Below are 18,916 nucleotides of genomic sequence, written 5' to 3' on the forward strand. Positions count from 1 at the left end.
CATTGTTGTTTCATGCCACGTGTAAGATCAAAGTTGGGCTAGTAGCAAGACTCAAGATGGGTCATTATCAATATGATTTACAATCAAGTATGTCTACTGGTAATGGATGTCTCAAATTTGAATTCAAAGGTCTTTTAAGTCACATGGTTTTAATGAGAGCCTATGAGTTAAAAATAGTCATTTGTTCAACCTCCTCAGTTGGAAGCTACAATCATAAAGCTGCATTTTTTAAATTATGTAATTAGTGAAAACAAAAATAAATCTTACACTGCCTTAATACACCAATTACATAGTTATCATCTCATGATTTCTGAAATTTAAGGAATTTCCCCCATAGTTAGAGCATCTATGGGTTGAGTATGAACTCTGAAAGTGTGAGTGTGACACATTTTGACTTCTGATTGTTGGTATCTTTGATATGACCAAAACCAATATTGTCACTCTCCCGGCAGGTGCACAACATGGGGAGGAAGTTTTTTTTCCTGTCATAGGACGCTAGGCACGAGCCCGGAATTGTTTTTCACATTACTTTAGGTTAGACCTAGGGCTTACGGCATTATCACTTAGATCAAATCCATTGGTGATTTGGCGGGATTTGAACCTGGGACCCCATGAACCGCAGTCCCGCGCTCTAACCACTAGCTAGACCAGCTCGCTTCCCTATGGGGAGGAAGTGGCTCAGGGGCGTTTTGCAAAACAGCGCTTATATTTCACAATCAAGCCCAAACCCCAGAAAAATTATAAAAGTCACATTTTCAAATTTAAATGCCCTCTAAAAATTAAATATCTCTCTCCATGTAATTCTTATGTGGAAAATAAAATGGTAAATGACTGAAAATGATGGCATGTACACAGAAATCTCTTTGGAACATACTAGAAACTTATAAAGTTGTGCAAAAATGTAGAGAATACAGTACTTTTTTATAGCTTTTGGGCATAAATATTAAGATTTTAAACCTTGTTTCTTTATAAAGAAGGTAAAACCACTGGTTTTACTGGTTTTGTGGTTAACACAAATAAAGAGATCTGATTATGAAAACAACAGGGTATTGAATGAGGTTGTATGCATAATTTGGTAGGAAACCATATTTTATTAGTGAAATAAGTATTCATATATTATAAGAGGACGGAACACACTATTACAAAATATATGTATTATATACATACAATGATAAAAATATTGTTTATTTTAGAACATTTTTGTACTTAAATCTTGGAAATACGTTTAAGGCCTCAGGTCCCAAAGTATACTACAATGATTGTCTGTAATTGTATTTTACTGACTGTCAAATAAAAATTTACCTACTTTATTCCAAACAAGAATAACAGGACTCGCACCAAATACATAAAATGAGCAGTAAACAAATTTAGGTAAATAAATATTGCATTGGTGCTTAATAATATGGGAAACATTTCATGTACATAAACCTATAGCCAAACATAAAGAATAAAAAGTCTTTTAAAGCCTATTAATACAATTGACTAAGTAAATTAATGCTGATAAACAGTCTGAAAACGTATATTCCTTAATGACATTTTAGAACCATAGAAGGCTGCAAAATCAATGAACTAACCAACAGATATTCACCCATCTACACCACCTTACTTAACATTTTTAACATTTAAAATGTATTCAGAATATAAAGACTTGAATAACTATACAAGCCAAACATTGTTCGATATATACATTTTAACATGTAAAATAAAATATAAGACTAAACGATAACATATATATTCTTATTTTAATAGAAAATATCATTAGATATAAAATAACGAAATGTATAAAAAATACCAAACCTCATAATTTTACCACTGGAGATTCATAACAAACTTAACAGAACAATAACTAAACATGCTATAAAATGATTAGACATTACTATATTTTGTTAATACCGGTACACCCTTGAAAAATACTTGAAATTACCTGATTTAGTTATGTGGAAGATAACATATTTTAATATTGTAAAATATCAAAATCAAACTAAATTGCTCTAATGTATGTTGAAAAAAAGTAAGCACTTATAAAGCTGGTTCAGGTTTGATTTAACACTAAATACTCGTCATCCATCCCCCTTTACAAGTTTGCGCTGATTATTTTAAAGATATTAAAATTCCTCTTCACAAAAATAAAAATAAAAAGCTTGGATAAAAAAATACATAAAAATACAAGGATAAAAAAGTTAGTGAATGGTCTTAGATATTATTTTTAACTATTATGAGTTTTAAGTCTTAATCTTAAATGATTCTCACTTTGACACTTAACTAAAGGTCGTTATTCTGAATGAAGCGGTTCCCTTCTGAGTGCTTTCCGATGTATCTAAATCTACATCTTCCATACATTCCTGCAAAAAAACAAAAATCAATTCCAAACTTATATTACCATTGTTGTCACAATCTGTACCATGTTACACCTTCAAATGTGAGGTTCCTGATTCGATCCAACACAATATGGACCCAGATGCAATTTATATTGGGATTTCAATTAATGATTCTATCTAAGAGTAAATATAATATTAGATTAACAAGACCAGGGTATGGATGGCTCCTTGAAAAAAAAAAAAACATTTAAAATGCACAAGCGTATAGTAGGCCTACATAAAAAACCAGTATCTTTGCATAGAGGTGAAAATGTAAATAAGTCCTTTTCAGTTACTCTAGAAAAAAGTTGGACAGTACCACTATTGATCTTAGAATCTAATGTTAGAAGAGAAAACAACTTATGTTGCGTTATGTAACAACTTGAATTCAAAATTGTAATGTCAATCTTAACAAACAAGTTAACTCTGCTACAAACATAAAAGAAACCATGAAACAAAAATCATTTTGAGTAACTGAAAGCAAAACAATCAATGACAACTGATAAATTGAGTAATTTTCTTAAAATTTGACTAAAAAAACACCTTTTCAAAAGACAAGCATACATTTTAACTTATTTATCCTGTCTATCGTTTGTCCAACAACTTACCTTGATGGTCTTTGCCGTCCCTTGATGCTGGTGGAAGAGGAGAATAATCCGCAAAAGAAGGTTCATCATCATCGTAGTCCAGTGGACTTCTAGATGACTGGAATCCAAAATGAGAAATATTAATCACAAAACTGTTTAAACTAGATACTGTACTGGATAGGTCTAATCCTCAAGAAGGGCAAGAGAGAAAAACTATCTCAATTCACAAAGTTCTATCATAGATTAAAACATAGTCTGTTCCGAATCTGCTGAAGAATTTTTCAAGGTAAGATTAGTATTTACGTTTATGTAAATATATATACACCTCTCGTTTATGTACGGTGTTTTTTATGTACACCTACGTTTACGGAAGTGGACTAAACAAAATCAATGGAAATGCCCCCTTTTGTTATGTAGAAGAAAATGTACTTAAAAAGTCAGTTGTCTTGTGATTATTCACTTTCCTATAAAAGTTATATTATTTCATTTCAATTTATTCTCTCGTTTTTATTACCAACGAAACATCTGAGCCTAAACATATGACTGCATGAGTGGAATTTCAAAACACATAACTGAAGGAAAGTTAAATCTTACGCTAGTAATGGCCGGCCGAACAATCTTCATGAACTTTCCTCTTTGACGAGCCTCCTCCCGTTCATGGTCAGAAGTCGGTCGTGAGTCCAAAAACTGTAGCCCAGGAAGCCGATACAACACATAGTACCTGCACATTTATTAAGTTGAATTATTTCTAACATATATTTGATCTTATTTGTTAAAATCTCAGTGATATATTTTCACCTCATGTTGGTCACATTACGAAAATTAAACAAGTAGTCTATTAGAAACTGAAACTACTAACTGCCCAAAACTTAAGGGACTCATTAGTAGGAACTTAAAGCATTGCAAACTATTAACCCTTCCCAGACCATAGGCAGATATATGCGCTGTCAGTTTGTGCATAGCGGTAGGGGAATATATCCGCTTATCTATTTTGGCTCTGTGGATGGTAGATTATTACAATTAATCTTCGTAAAAACGGTCTTTTATTCAATATTAATCTCTGAAACAGATGTACTAGGAATGTTTAACAACGAGAATAACTTGATTCTCACCAGACCATTTATACGGTTAGGTTATTTTTAGTTGAAAATTTTCAAGTCACAACCATACCTGTATCTCTGGTAGTCATCGTCATCTTTGGTGCTATCAGAGAGCTGGTTGGGACAAGCTACATTACCCAGTAAACTCAAGTACCTCAGTCTAGGCAAGTTGTGATCGATTTTTGTCAGCAACAGGTCAAGATTGGTAATCTGCAAAAACGTGGCAAGATTTAAAAAATTAAATGGCAATTTTCAGAAACAATGTCATTTGGAAGCAAACTGAGTTCAATGTTCCAAGTCAATGATTTTTTGCAAAGGTGTTTTTGTTTTTTGTTGTTGTGTTTACCAGTGGTGCATTTATCAAGTTTTTAGAGCATAATAGTTAAGGAGTTTGATTTTTGAGAATAGCGATTGGGGAATGGGTCCTTAAAAAAGTAGAAAGGATACACAATTCTATGTCCTCCCCTTACACTCCATCTCCTTTGTTATCCTACAAAAAAGAGGTTCTCTCGTTTGATCCAGAAAAGAATTTGAGGCTTTTGTACGGTTTAAAACTGGAGCGAAATGTCATTATTCAATAGGCTTTTACATAATTTTAAATCATCTGCTGTCTTTTAACACGTTGACTGCGCGCGCCGACTTTACAGGCGCTCCCCAGTGGCAGGCGAAGCCCCGGCGCGCAACCGAATCAGCGAACGCAATTGGCATTCAAATATTTGAGTCTGACGAATCACAAAATGGCAGGCTGGCAACGATTATAATGTCTCCGTCTGAGGCTAAGCTCACACTGACTCAATATATTTCTGTTGGTCTGGTGCCGACTTTAGTCGGCGCGCGCCACCTGGGAGCGCTGGCGACGCCGACTAAAGTCGGCACGCGCAGTCAACGTGTTAATAGAGGGATACAGTAGACCCTTAACCGACCATAACGGGATCGGATCTAAGTCAAATAAAAAAAGGTTGGTTAAACCGGGCAATCCCCAAATAGTAAATACTTTAAAAAAAATTAAGCACTATTCTAATAAGAATATAAAATCATTATTCTAAAGTAGTGTGTGCATTATTTACAAAATAAACTATACATCTACTTTTTTTCTTAACCCTTTCCACTCTCTTGTCAACCGTGAGCCGTCATCGGCCGTTTCACAATTGTATCGCCGAACGTAGGAGCAAAAATGCCAAGATTCCTAGAAATCAGCGGTTAAACCAAACTGCTCTCAAAACAAGGACGGTTAAAACAACCTGTAATATTTTATGAGTGAGAGCGGATAATCCGATTATCGGTTAATGTGAAGTCGTTTAAGAGGGGGTCTACTGTATTTCCAATACTGCGACAGTTCTCATTGCCAAGAGATCTGTATTATTTACCTGGTTAACCTATATCACTCCTGTGTAGCTTTGCTACTCACTAAAAACAGCTATTTACTTGGCCAGGAGCATTTACTTGGCCAGAGGAGCATTTACTTGGCCATAGGAGCATTTACTCCGAGTACTATGTGTTGAATGTAATTTTATTTTTATATAATATGTTTGCTGTTACTTGTCCTGTATTTAATTTAATTTATGTTGGTAACAGCTGATCATGTGTAAATAGTTAGGATTGTTTTTATTGTAATGAGAATTGTTGAATAAGTTATGTTTGAGTAAAAATGTTGTGTGTGTGTACTTCAGTAAAATAAAAGATAATTATTGTAACAGTAAAACCTTAGGTGTTAGTAATTTACTTTCACTTAAGTCAACAGGTTATGGGGCCCAGAAAAATTCATTAATTCAACCATAACTGTAAAAACCAGAAGTAATCTAGTAAAACCCCAAGAGTTAAAGTGTAGTGAAGGTGAGTGAAATAGTAAAAGTAAGACTAACAATGGCATCAGTAAAAGAAGATGATTTTGTAGAAAAACTCAAAGGAGTTGAAACTTTTCCATTGTGGAAATTTCAGATTAAAATAATATTTCAATCCAGTGATTTGATGAGTATTGTTGATGGTTCTGAGAAACTTGAAGATATGGGTGATGGAAAGAAGAAGGCTGATTGGATTAAAAGAGATGCCAAGGCTCAGAAGTGTATAGTTAGTTCTATTGAGAAGGGACCGATGTTACATATCATTAACTGTGAAAACTCAAGAGAAATGTTTTTGAAGCTGTGTAATATTTATGAAAGAGACTCAGAGCAGCAGAAGTACTCGTTATTACAAGAATTCTTTAACCTCAGGTATGAGCCTAATTCTGATATAAGTTCTCACATAAGTAGAATTGAAAACATAGCACACAGACTAAAAACTTTAAAACAAGATATTGATGAAAAAATGATAATATCAAAAATTCTTGTCAGTCTGCCAGATAGATTTAAGTATTTTGTAACTGCCTGGGAATCAATGCCCAATGAAGAAAAGACATTGGCAAATCTAACAGCGAGACTGTTAGCAGAAGAGTCAAGAAGTGAGTTAAAGGAGGTAAGCCTAGAGAAAAATCTTGCATTCCAAGTTGTTTGTCACAACTGTAAAATTCCAGGCCATAAAGCAAAGTACTGCAAGAAGCCTACATACAATAGGGCTAACTCTGATAATGAAAGGCGATGTTTTAAATGCAATGCTGTTGGTCATCTAGCAAACACCTGTGGAAATGTAAAAAAATTTGTTAACAAGTTTGAAAAAAGAAATGTAAAGCCAAATTTATTTTGTAATATATGTAAAAAGTCAAATCATAATGAAAAAAATTGTTACTTTAGAAAAAGCCAGAACCTAAATGTCGCTAGTAAAACTGTGTCATTTTTGTCGTATGATGATGGACAAAATGTTCGGGGTAATAGTGGGACTGTAAACTTTGTATCTGAATGGGTTGTTGATTCAGGCACATCTTCACATATAAAAAATTGTGCAGATTTGTTAAGTAATAAACAAAATATTTCTTCTGAAATATATGTTGCTAAGAAAAATCAAACCATGTTAGCTTCAACGAGTGGAACTGTAAAATTCAAAGAATGTATCTTGAATAATGTGCTATATGTTCCTGAACTCAGTGAAAACTTGTTGTCTGTTTCTGCAATAACTAATAATGGTGGTGAGGTTACTTTCTCTGAAAATACAACAGAGAATGACCAGAAAGGAGACAAAAATGAAAATGATAAGAAAGAAGACAAAAATGAAAATGACCAGAAAGAAGACGAAAATGAAAATGAAGATATTGAGAGTGCAGATAATCTAAGTGAGATAAGTAATAATGAAGTAGAGTTTGAGTTGGTTTCAGACAAAAATGAAATGAATGAAGAACAGCCAAGTTTAAGTAATACTGATACTACACAAAGCATCAAACTAAGAAGAAAAACTAAACTACCTGAAAGATATAAAGAGTTTGTGTTGTTAACATATGAAGAAGCAATCAAAGGACCAGATAAAAAAAATTGGCTACAAGCAATTGAGGATGAGAAAAGCTCCCTTATTGAGAATGAAACGTGGGAAGTGGTTGACAAAAAGCAAGCACTAAACAAGAAGATCCTAAGTAACAAGTGGGTATTAACAAGAAAGGATAACGGAAAATACAAAGCGAGACTAGTTGTTAGAGGTTTTGCCCAAGAACAAGGTATAGACTATGAAGAAACCTACAGCCTAGTTGTAAGTAATTCAACTTTACGTTTGTTATTTTCATTAGCTGCCAAACAAAATCTCAAACTAATGCAATTTGATGTTAAAACTGCTTTTCTCTATGGAAATTTAGATGAAGAAATTTATATGTGTGTACCTGAAGGGTTTGATCATAAAGATAAAGTTTTGAAATTAAGAAAGACTTTATATGGACTTAAACAAGCTCCATTTAAATGGAACCAGTTGTTTACAAACTGCTTGCTAAAATATGGCTTAAAACAAACTCAGTCTGACCGTTGTGTTTTTACAAATGGCAGTATTCATCTTGCTATATTTGTTGATGATGGAATTCTTGCTGGTTCAGATGAAAGAGAGATGAAGAAACTTTTGAACGAGCTGTCTAGAGATTTTAAAATAAAAACAGACGAAAACCCATCAAACTTTCTTGGAATGGAAATTTTATATTCAAGGGAAGGGATATTGTTAACACAAAAGAACTATTCAAACAGTATTCTCGAAAAATATGGAATGATAGATTGTAAACCTGTAGACACTCCCATTTGTCCAGTGAAAACGAGCAAACCTGATGAAGAAGTAAGCTGCCTGACAAAAGATTATTCTTACAGAGAAGTTGTAGGAAGTTTGCTGTACTTATCCAATAAAACCAGACCTGATCTTACACTTGCTGTGGGATTAGAAAGTAGATGTGTTGAGAATCCAAGCAATGAAGATGTTGTAAATGTCAAACGAACCTTAAGATATATTAAAGGTACTCAAGACGCAGGAATATTATTTTCAGCATCAGGAGAAAATTGCCTAAATGTATATTGTGACGCAGACTATGCAAATTGCAAGCATACAAGAAGAAGTACTACTGGATTTGTCATAATGTATGGAGAAGACCAATAAGCTGGTGTACAAGAAGACAACCGATTGTAGCTTTGTCCAGCACTGAAGCAGAATACATTGCAGCGGCGGAATGTGTCAAAGAAGTGTTATATTTAAAAACTTTCTTGCAAGAGTTGAGTGGAACTAATGTTGAAACAAACCTAAACATGGACAATCAAAGTGCTATTAAGCTTTGTAAAAATGGAATTTTTAATAAGCGAAGCAAACACATTGATGTTCGCTACCATTTTTTGACTGAAAATGTAAGGCAAGGTAAAATAAACATTTCTTTTGTTTCTACATCCGAGAATGTTGCGGATATGTTTACAAAACCCTTGAACAATGTCAAGTTTCATCAATTTAGCAAAGCTTTGATCAACTATCCAAAATCTTGAACAGAAGACGACAATCGAGATATTTATTTTTTGTTTCTTATATAAAATTAAAATTAAGGGAAGGTGTTGAATGTAATTTTATTTTTATATAATATGTTTGCTGTTACTTGTCCTGTATTTAATTTAATTTATGTTGGTAACAGCTGATCATGTGTAAATAGTTAGGATTGTTTTTATTGTAATGAGAATTGTTGAATAAGTTATGTTTGAGTAAAAATGTTGTGTGTGTGTACTTCAGTAAAATAAAAGATAATTATTGTAACAGTAAAACCTTAGGTGTTAGTAATTTACTTTCACTTAAGTCAACACTATGATCAAGGACATCAGGGTGCAGTATCAAACCATTAAAACGCGATTTCATTTCAAGCTCAAACCATCTACCTTCTCATTACCATACAGACTAGGAATGAGCATCGATAGTCGATGTTTTCGAAACATCAATGGTAGGTTATAAATATTTTTGTTACATCAATGTTTTTGGCCAAGTATTGAGATATCGATGTTTTCCATTACTGGAGAGTACTAAAAGCAGACGAAAAACTGAAAAAATATAGAAAAACATCAATGTTTTAGTCCCAAAAACACCGATGTTTTCACAACGATGTTATTGGTACATCGATGGTTGACGTCGATGTTACCATCGATGGTTGACCTATCAATGCTCATCCCTAATACAGATAGATGCACAACTCACATTGTTCTTGTTGAGAGAAAGGGTGTGCAGATCAGGTAGTGGGGGAAGCACCAGCGAGTCACTCAGCTGATTATTATCCAGCACAAGTTCTGTGAGTTGTGAAAAGTTGGCGAGTTCATGTAGATTGGTGAGCGAGTTATAACTCAGGTCTAGAGCTTGAACTCGAGATCCGTACAACTTGGACAGAATCGGCGGAATACGGTGAACGTCCTGTCCCACGTAGCTTAGCTGCAACAATACAGAAATTGAAAGTCTTGAAGCTTTGATCCATATGCTAAACCTTAGCTTGAGATTAATCAGGCTTGAAATACTGATTTAGTCTTACTATGGGTGACACTCTTCGATATAATAATTTCTCTGATGATCATCATCATTGATTGAGTTTTGCTCATGTTTCTTTGTGAACATAATCCAAATTATTGAGGCACATTACAATCAAATGTTTGGATATATAATCGAAATAAACTATCATTCCAATGCAATGAACTCTAAGCAATGGGCTCTTCTGTTTAAAAGTGCAAACAGCATTTTTCTCAACACACTAAAAAAATCATTAAACTCAGTTTAGAAAAAAAAAAATATATAATTGCAATTAGCCTAATTTGTGAGCAGTTCCAAAAGTAACAAGTACAGTGTTACATGTTTCGACAGAACATCATTTTCAAACCCCTCAATCTTAGTCCACAGGAAATTCAACACCAGAACTGAAAATGGATTCATGTAACACTTCTACATGTACCGGTAACACTTTAAAATTTTTGTAACGACCTTACAAAGTATTTGTAAATTCATAAGAGTGATTGAGATTTCAGGGCTTAGTACAATGCATTTTAATTTTGAAATGTCTGTTTCAAAGCCTAAGCATTTTTTAAAATGTTTCTATGAGATAATGGTTCAAACTCTATTCTTGTACCACCTAACGTTGACCTTTTGAAGATGGTATCAAAAGCCCCATGACAAATGGGATCTGGGTCTAGCATCGGATCTTGCTTGTAACCGAACCAGCATATTTCAGATTTAAAGGTGAGCACCAAAACCACTCGGTTACCCAGACAATTAACATTTCGATGTTGACAAAGTTTTACACCCTGTGCCTAACTAATGTGTTGAACAGTAAATAAAAATTAAATGTTCATAGCTGCCAATACCTGTGCTAAGTTGCCTAAAACGGAATCTACATTGAGAGTGAAGCATATGTGTGACAGAACACAGTCTTTGTTAGCCGCAGCGGCAGCTAGGGCGAGGCTACGTCTAGAAGTACCGTGGTCGTTGGGACAAAGCGCTGCCTGGCCGTCGTGGGGCGTCAACACGGCCAGAGTGTATTTGAACACACAGGAGAATGATTCCGGCACTGGCATTGCACGAGAGAATATCCACCAACCAAACTGTTGTTGTACAATTTATGCAATTTTGTTGTATGTTTTTTAATTAGTTAACTTGGCCTACATATTCTTTTTGGGGGAAAATGGCTTAGTTAATTCTATATGAATATTTTAAAAACACAGAATGATATACAATTGCAATATATTAGACTATCAGTCACTAAAGAAAAAAATTCATCCACAAAACTGTCGTTGCGATAAAATCACAAAACATAAGGACAATTTAGCTCTCTAAAACTATTTATTTTTGTTAAAGTTTTTCATAGTTTCGTTCAACAAACAAAAAAGCACAATATTTATCACGGCCAGTCTTCAAGAAAACATATCCACTTTAAATCTTTTGCACTGATTCCAGTGATGAGGTTTCCTCATCATCTGTCTCGCTTTCATTTCGACACTTGTACACTAAAAACTTGTACAACAAGTAGAAAAGGTAGTAATACACTACAATGACCATCAACATAAGGTGTTTTGATCATTACTTTCACTTGAGGAAGGTTGTTGCACAATAAAATTCACTAACAGTCACACCAGTAAGAGTAAGCACTAGCTGATTAGCATTGCAGGCATCACTAGTGTAAGACGTAGGCAGGGGTAGAGAAACCCTTCAAGTCATAGTCACGTCACATCACCAACCATTGATTGATTTCTCCAATTTCAAATCAATTATGTGGATTGAGGCATTGAAACCTTTTAAATTTAAGGGATTAATTTCTAATTATTAAAACTTAAGATTCTGAACTAATTCCATTACTAAAATTATTGATGTGCAAATTTTGCCATGGTTCAGGATACTTAAAACAAACAGTTACTTTATGCAAAAAAAAAAAAAAAAAAAAAAAAACTATGTCGGAAACATTTTATGAGGTGTGACAAAATTAGTTTTACTTGGTAACAAAAGTATGGATGGTTCCATTTTTATTAGCGCCAAAAACACCATCCGTTCAAATTCATATACAAACATGTCCGTTAGCACGATAACTTGAGCAACAATCATCTAATTTTGATGAAATTTGGTATAAACCTAAATTTATTTCAACGAGTATGTGAACCAGCATGATCAGCTTATGGGAACAGGGGTTTATAGGTTAAAAATTGGGATTTACATTTTTTACTCAAAAACATACATTTTGTAATTTGTAGGCCTATAGCTTAAAACACAAATAATTTATTATATTTTGTTGTTATGCACTTAATGGTTAAGGAGAAATTTAAAATGTCTATAAAGTTCTTCATTGAAGATAAAGTCCCTATGGAACTTTGAATCAAATGAAGATTATTTTAGCGAATTTCCCTATAGGGAAGTAGCTATTACCGTAGGTCTCATGGTAAGACCTAAGCCCGGGACCGATTTACTTTTTCATTTTGATGTCCCCAGAGGCCAAAAACACCATTCGTTCAAATTTTTATATATCTATATATAGATATATATATATATATATATATATATATATATATATATATGTGTGTGTGTCCATCCGCACGATAACTTGAGTAATTTTTGTCCGATTTTGATCAAATTTGGTTTGAAGGTGTAAGGCGGGATAAACTTGAATGAGTTCGCAAACCAGCATGATCGGACCATGGGAATGGGGGTTTACGGGGGGTTTTATGGGGTAAAAATAGGGTTTTCCCATTTTTGACCCTAAAAACACAAAATTTCACAATTTATTTTCAAACCATTTTGTAGAGCTTAAAAAAACAAATAATTTAGTATATTGAAGCGTTATTATGCGCCTAATTGTTACGGAGAAAATTCAAAAAATTGTAATTTTAAAATTCCCATGTTATTCTTATGGAGAATAAGTCAACTGTTGTTGTTTGCACATATTTTGATCAAATTTGGAAAATACATTAATTTCTTACTAAAAAACAGTACCTTTTAATATTTTACATTAAAAAAAACTTTTTTACCCTCCCTGTTGCAGCAAACCTAAGTACTCATTAAACTAATTCTGTTAAAATAGGGAATAAATGTGATATTTTTAAGGAGACATTTTAGTTTAAATCCAATCAGGCAGATGGAAATTCGCTAAGTCTGCAGGTTTGCTGCGGCGGGGCTATTTATTCTGGTTTCTGTCAGATTGTGTTTATTATTTGAGGGATCACACGATGATAGAATAGGCCACTGTATTTTTGCGGTTTTTGTACAACTAGAAGAGCTTCCATAATATTATAAGAAAGAACAAACAGGATTTAAATTTCTGAAAGTTTTGTTAAACTTTTAACAGGGATTTAGATTTTGTTTGAAAGATAAGAGAACATTTTTTCTCTTATTACATCTTATTTTATCATTCATGCCATATGCTCAGTACGGTACATAATAAAGGCAAGTGAGGCTAAAAAACAAAAACAAAAACCAAACAGTAAAACTGAAAAGTTTGATCAATAAGAAGAACCTAAATCATGGAATCATGGATACACTTTTTTATGTTGAGATTAATAATAAATGGGATGATAATTTCAATTTTTTAGATGTTGCACTACAAAAGTTGAGAAGTGATTTTGTTTCTTTGACACATACCAACAGAGAAGACCCACTATGTCATTTAAACACTGCCCTCCCTCGTCCTCTCTTTCTCAAACAGGCCAAATTATCCGCATGCAACTGGGCACTTCCTGATGTCCCTCTTCCATTGAAACAAAGCTCCCATTTTAAGGATCAAGCTTCTTTCTCTTTTGCTTTTTCATACTACTAGTCAATGATACTACTCAAAAATATAAAATCTCCCCTCATATTCTTCTCTCATATCAAATCCTCAGGGACACACAAAATCATCCCCCTGAAAACAATCCCCCTCCCCTATACTAAATGTTGTGTTACAAAACCTGACAACCAGCTGGTATTAAAGCTAGGTCCGTGAACGGGATACTATCCTCCTATGCAGCCTACCTGCTGAACGTCTTTCCACGTTCAGGTAAGGGAATCGCTAATAAGATATAAACACAAGCTCCTAAGGAGAATTTACCTCATGGCTACCCTTCCCTCAAGACCGCAGTGAATTAGTTTGCTTACTGATGTAACAAAGGCAGTGGATCTAGACTTGGAGGTCACCAATTAACCTGCCCAGAATTGGGGAGAAGCAACTCTATTGTAGACCTGGGACCACAGTGAAGGACACTGGTTGGGCCTGGTGTCTTGGAGCAGCAGACGTGGTAGAGGATGGAACCACGGTGTATGGACATTAAACAGCTAACTTGTGTGTTTAGGACATGTGACAAAAATTCTGATGACTATCATGAAGATTATCCCAGTTGGGTCAGTCCCTCAGCATGAATCCCACCCTTCCATCCAGGGCCTGATTACCCGTTAGGCTAATTAGGCTGGAGCCTAGGGCGCCAGTCAGCCAAGTGTTTTAGGGGGGCGCCAGACAGCTAAGACTTAAAGTTGGGACCGGGGGCGTAAAGTCCCCATCTAAAGGCCCTAATAAAATTGTTTTAGGCCTAGGTGATTAACAGAGTTAGTTTAGAAAGTACGTATATTATTGTTTGGTTTTTTGATATTGTAGGTTAGGTCTACTTTTGATTTAATACAATCATAATTATGTTTAATAAAATGTAAAATAAATACATCTATATATAAAGCCAAGAGTACTGTACTCATGAACTTTTGAGAAAACTACAAGTCACACCCCCATAAACCATATACTTAAAAGGTTCGTCATGACGAGAAACCATGCGCAAAACTATCCATCATTTCATAAATTGCCCTATAAAGTCGTAATTGCTTTCCAAAGGGAACTTTCCATTTACCTAATGTTAAAAATACCTCAGCTGTTATTATTTGTTTGTATTGCCATTACTGTATTCTGTTTTGTTTATTACGGCTTAACTTAACCAATCAACAGTTCTATTAATACTTATGTAGTAAAACGGGGTGGAGCCTGTGGGTAACAGCTAACTTAGTTATTTTAAATCAAAAAGTTTCACATTCCTTGAACAACCAATTTGTTACTATTTTAAACCTCGTTCGCAATAGTGCATCACGACACGGACGGGCGGCCGTCATGGCATTTGTTTAACATTGTACATAAGGTAAAAAATTGCAGGTTGTCCGTTGCCGGCGTCCCTGGGACGGCCGGCATTTTCCACCCTAGCCTATGTTCAAGGTTTAAAAAATTCTGTGACGGCCGCCCGTCCATGCCGTGCCGCCCTAGTACGAACGAAGCTTTATAAGGTCGTACTGTGAACTTATTTTAAACAAAGTCTGTACCTTCTGTATCTATACTCAACCAGAATTAATAGTGCATATGACTATGACATATTGTGCAGCTCTTAAATTTAAAAAATTATCTCAAAGTCAAGATGATGCATTAATTTATGATAAGTTTTCTTTTGTTTTTAAATCAAATGAATAGTAGCCTAGTATAATGCCTTTGGTCATTTTTAATTTTTGAAATTTTGAAAGTGGTGGCAGAGAGGGCTAGTGGTAGAGAGGGGGGGGGGGGGCCGCGAAAAAACGTCAGCCTACTGGCGACTTGACCCTTAATCAGGCCCTGCTTCCATCATCGATGGGTTCTAGTAAGATAGTAGATACTTTGGCACAAAGCTTTCTCACAGCTAGTTCTCCAAAAACACTAAGTCGAACTGCACATGCTCTATGAGCGTTCAGAGTAGTGGCGGCTAGTGCAACTGATTCGAGGATTTGTGCTGATTTAACCATTTTGGATAGAGAAGAGATAGCGAGCTCTGGTTTTCACCATTCTTTAAGTTTTTGTAAACTCTTCAAAATAAGGTGTAACTTAAAGGGGGTTTAGGCTACATTTAAAAATTATGAGTTGCCCCCAAACTACCCCATTTTCGGGGGACACTCAAAATTTTCAAAATCATAAAATGATAGGCTACTTCCTGTTATGATTACGTGACCACCAAAATCATATCCCTGTATAATATATACTTAGAAAAATATTAGATGGGGGGTCTTGATTTTTTATTCACCCTGTATGTTCCACAACAAAAAAGGGACAATCATAGCCATCCGTACTCCCCAGTGTGAGAAGGGCACAGTCGAGGGAGAGGAAGGAGGATGAGGGAATTTGGCTTCCTAAAGCCGCATACAGGAAATCTGAGAGGTTTACCAACAGGTCTAAGAGGAAAAGGCCGGTGTAAACTGCTAGCCTCTTCCTTGATGGGCTTGACCCTCTGTCTACTTAGGGACTGGCCACTGGTTTAAGGTCCGGGCTAGCCCCAGATAGACCGGGTCAGGAGATTCCATCATACAGATTATAGACTCTAACTAGTTAAGAAACAAGGGTTGAAGAACCCAGGGACGGCTACACCACTCATTAAAAAATCTTCAGTATGTTTAGTTTTTTGCAATAAAAATAGTTTGTTTGTTTTGATCTGTTTTGTTTCAGTCTGGCTGGCTAGCTACGATGAGCGCCCACTCTATGGGTGGAGGAAATATCCATTCATACTACCTATCGTAGCATAATGATTACCTATCAATAGTAAACTGAAAGAGAATCAGTTTTTGTTTCATTAGTTTCAGACTGTAAAATAGTGTATAAATTTATTATAGCCTATTCGAGATGAGTAGAGAATAATAGACTAAAACATAATTGGTGGGCTATTAGTGAGGGTAAATAGAGAGTGATCTACAGGACCTACAGGTTTATTTGTTGATCTACAGCTTTACTGGTCATGGAAATTTATTTCCAACAGTGATGAAAAAGTTTTTACTAATGAGAATTATAATATAAAATAAATTATATTTTTATGCAAAGTATTGATATGGTATAGGCTATGCTGTGCAAAAGCCTATTTTACAATTGTCTACTAATTTATGGATAAAAAGATTGCAAGTCAACAGTAAGATAGCAAAAAATATAATTTTATTAGGGCCTAAAATAGACTTATGCACACCTTTTTTAAATGACGGTCAAACATTTATGACATAGGCCTAACTTAAGACTCAATAAATCTTATTTCTGTATCTGCTGTGTTTGTGGCAAAATTATGAAATGTTCCGTGATCACGGAGACATCATAAACATCTCCCATGATCATGAAACATAATGAACATCTTCCTCAGGGGAAATATAGAACCTCTTCGACAATCACAGAGGCATACTAATTGATTATGATTACGTCCTGCTAGTGAAGCAAATTTTTAAAATTCTTCTGCGATTACGGATTCTGGTAGGCCTACATCAAGAACATCACCCGCAATAACGGGGGGCACAAAGAACATCTTCCGCTATCACAAAGGAAAATACGAATATCTTCTGATATCACGGAGGAAATATTAGCCTAACGTATTCCATGATTTTGGACACACAATGATCGTCTATCGCAATGGATCTTTCGCAATAGCAGCAAAATCCTTTTGTCAAGGAAAGGGGGGGGGGTTATGACCCCCCCAAACCCTTCGTTGGCTACGCCACTGCTTCAGGTGCACCCTCTCCAGTTTTGAAAACTCACGCACCCTCAAATAGATTTACCCAATAAGTTAAATTTATTTTACCTTTCCAAAATTGGGCTCTTACGTTTGGTAATTTTTAATCATGATAGTAATGCCTACTCTAGTCCTTTTAGGTCCTTAGGTCCGAGTACTTTTCACTTAGTCACGGTACTTACCGTACTTTGTATGATCGCCATTTCAATAAAAAGTATTTAAAAGTATAAATACAATAGGCCTACCTTAAAGTAATACAGCGAGTTAAACCTGTGATTACACACATTTTTTTACAACATTTGTCTATTTATGACAGGTAATATTTTCTTACTTTTACTGGATATATAACACAACTTATTTGTTATTTCAAAAGATACCTTGACTACAGGTCAAAAGGTTTCTAATTCTGTTGTAAGCCCTCAAAAGCTGTTGAAAATATTTGTACAATACTAACGTTCTTTTTATTATTGTGAACTTGTGTTTAAAATACATATGAACTCGGCGGAAACATGAATTTTACTTATAAACATAACCTTGTATAATAAAAATGTGCAATGTGGACCAAGACTGACTAAATGTAGGTCGCCTTAACCTCAACATCATCAAGAAGCAGCTCTTGAATTAAATGAGTTGCAGCTTAAATTAATGGTTATAAAATAAATAACTAAAATCTCCAAAACAATTTTCTAAAATAATAATATATGATAAGCTTAGTTAGGTCTAATAACATCACTTACCCTTCCATTAAAAATTTTTATTGCGCCCAAAGATTCCGTAGTGTTTTCTTCAGAGTCCATCCTTAAAGTTAAGCTGTTATTACTTTCAAATAGTTAGTAAACTAAACCTTCTATGATAATTAGAGTAAATCCCAAAATTAAGAGAAACTATATTATTTACAGTTTTATATTTTAATTCTCTCTCTGTTGTCTGCTCGCACGCACTTGACGATATTTGATGTTGTTTTCGATTTCGTTTTGACGTTTTGTTTTGTTTTTGTTTTGTTTTTGTTTTGTTTTTGTTTTGTTTTTGTTTTGTTTTGTTTTTGTTTTGTTTTTGTTTTGTTTTTGTTTTGTTTTTGTTTACAGCTTTTCATAAGTACTTCACGACATCACGCCAAACAGTGTTGTTACATCACCTGAGTGTTCAGAAAAATGCAGAACCACTTTGTAGGGCTGAGCATATATATAAAGTTATTACACTTTAACTTTGTCCAAATATTTTCTTGTCGCAGATAAAATTAATATAATACTTGAATAATTTACAATGGGGACTACAAGTAGATTTATATAATCTTATTATGGAATTTGAGGAATTATGGGTTTGTCTCGGTTTGTCTGTACAGTTGCTCGCCTAAATGGGCGTATGTTTAGTCTATGATTGATACAGTACATCATATTGTGCTACTTTATTTAGTTTATGATTTAATCTAAGGTGTGGTCAACGCTTGGGTGCCCTGATGTCTAAACTCTAAACAATTAAACTATTGGCCTTTCATAGATTTGTAACATAAGCATATTTTGACATCAATTATCAACCAT

At 34.6% G+C, this 18,916-nt stretch overlaps 1 protein-coding gene across 1 annotated transcript; it reads right to left on the bottom strand.

The window, feature by feature from the left end:
- Positions 1–1,100: 1,100 nt before the first annotated feature.
- On the bottom strand, positions 1,101–18,344 carry LOC128989626 (leucine-rich melanocyte differentiation-associated protein-like). Its single transcript, XM_054411576.1, has 6 exons — positions 18,116–18,344; positions 9,601–9,828; positions 4,115–4,254; positions 3,539–3,665; positions 2,966–3,062; positions 1,101–2,342 (listed from the first exon to the last, which is right to left on the bottom strand). The coding sequence occupies exons 1-6, from the start codon at positions 18,173–18,175 to the stop codon at positions 2,263–2,265; spliced, it is 732 nt and encodes a 243-aa protein (XP_054267551.1). The 5' UTR covers positions 18,176–18,344; the 3' UTR covers positions 1,101–2,262.
- Positions 18,345–18,916: the final 572 nt, after the last annotated feature.

This window comes from Macrosteles quadrilineatus, unplaced genomic scaffold, assembly GCF_028750875.1.
Source record: "Macrosteles quadrilineatus isolate MER2022 unplaced genomic scaffold, UCM_ALF_1.0 Scaffold_1__1_contigs__length_201487025, whole genome shotgun sequence".
Taxonomy (NCBI): Eukaryota; Metazoa; Arthropoda; class Insecta; order Hemiptera; family Cicadellidae; genus Macrosteles; species Macrosteles quadrilineatus.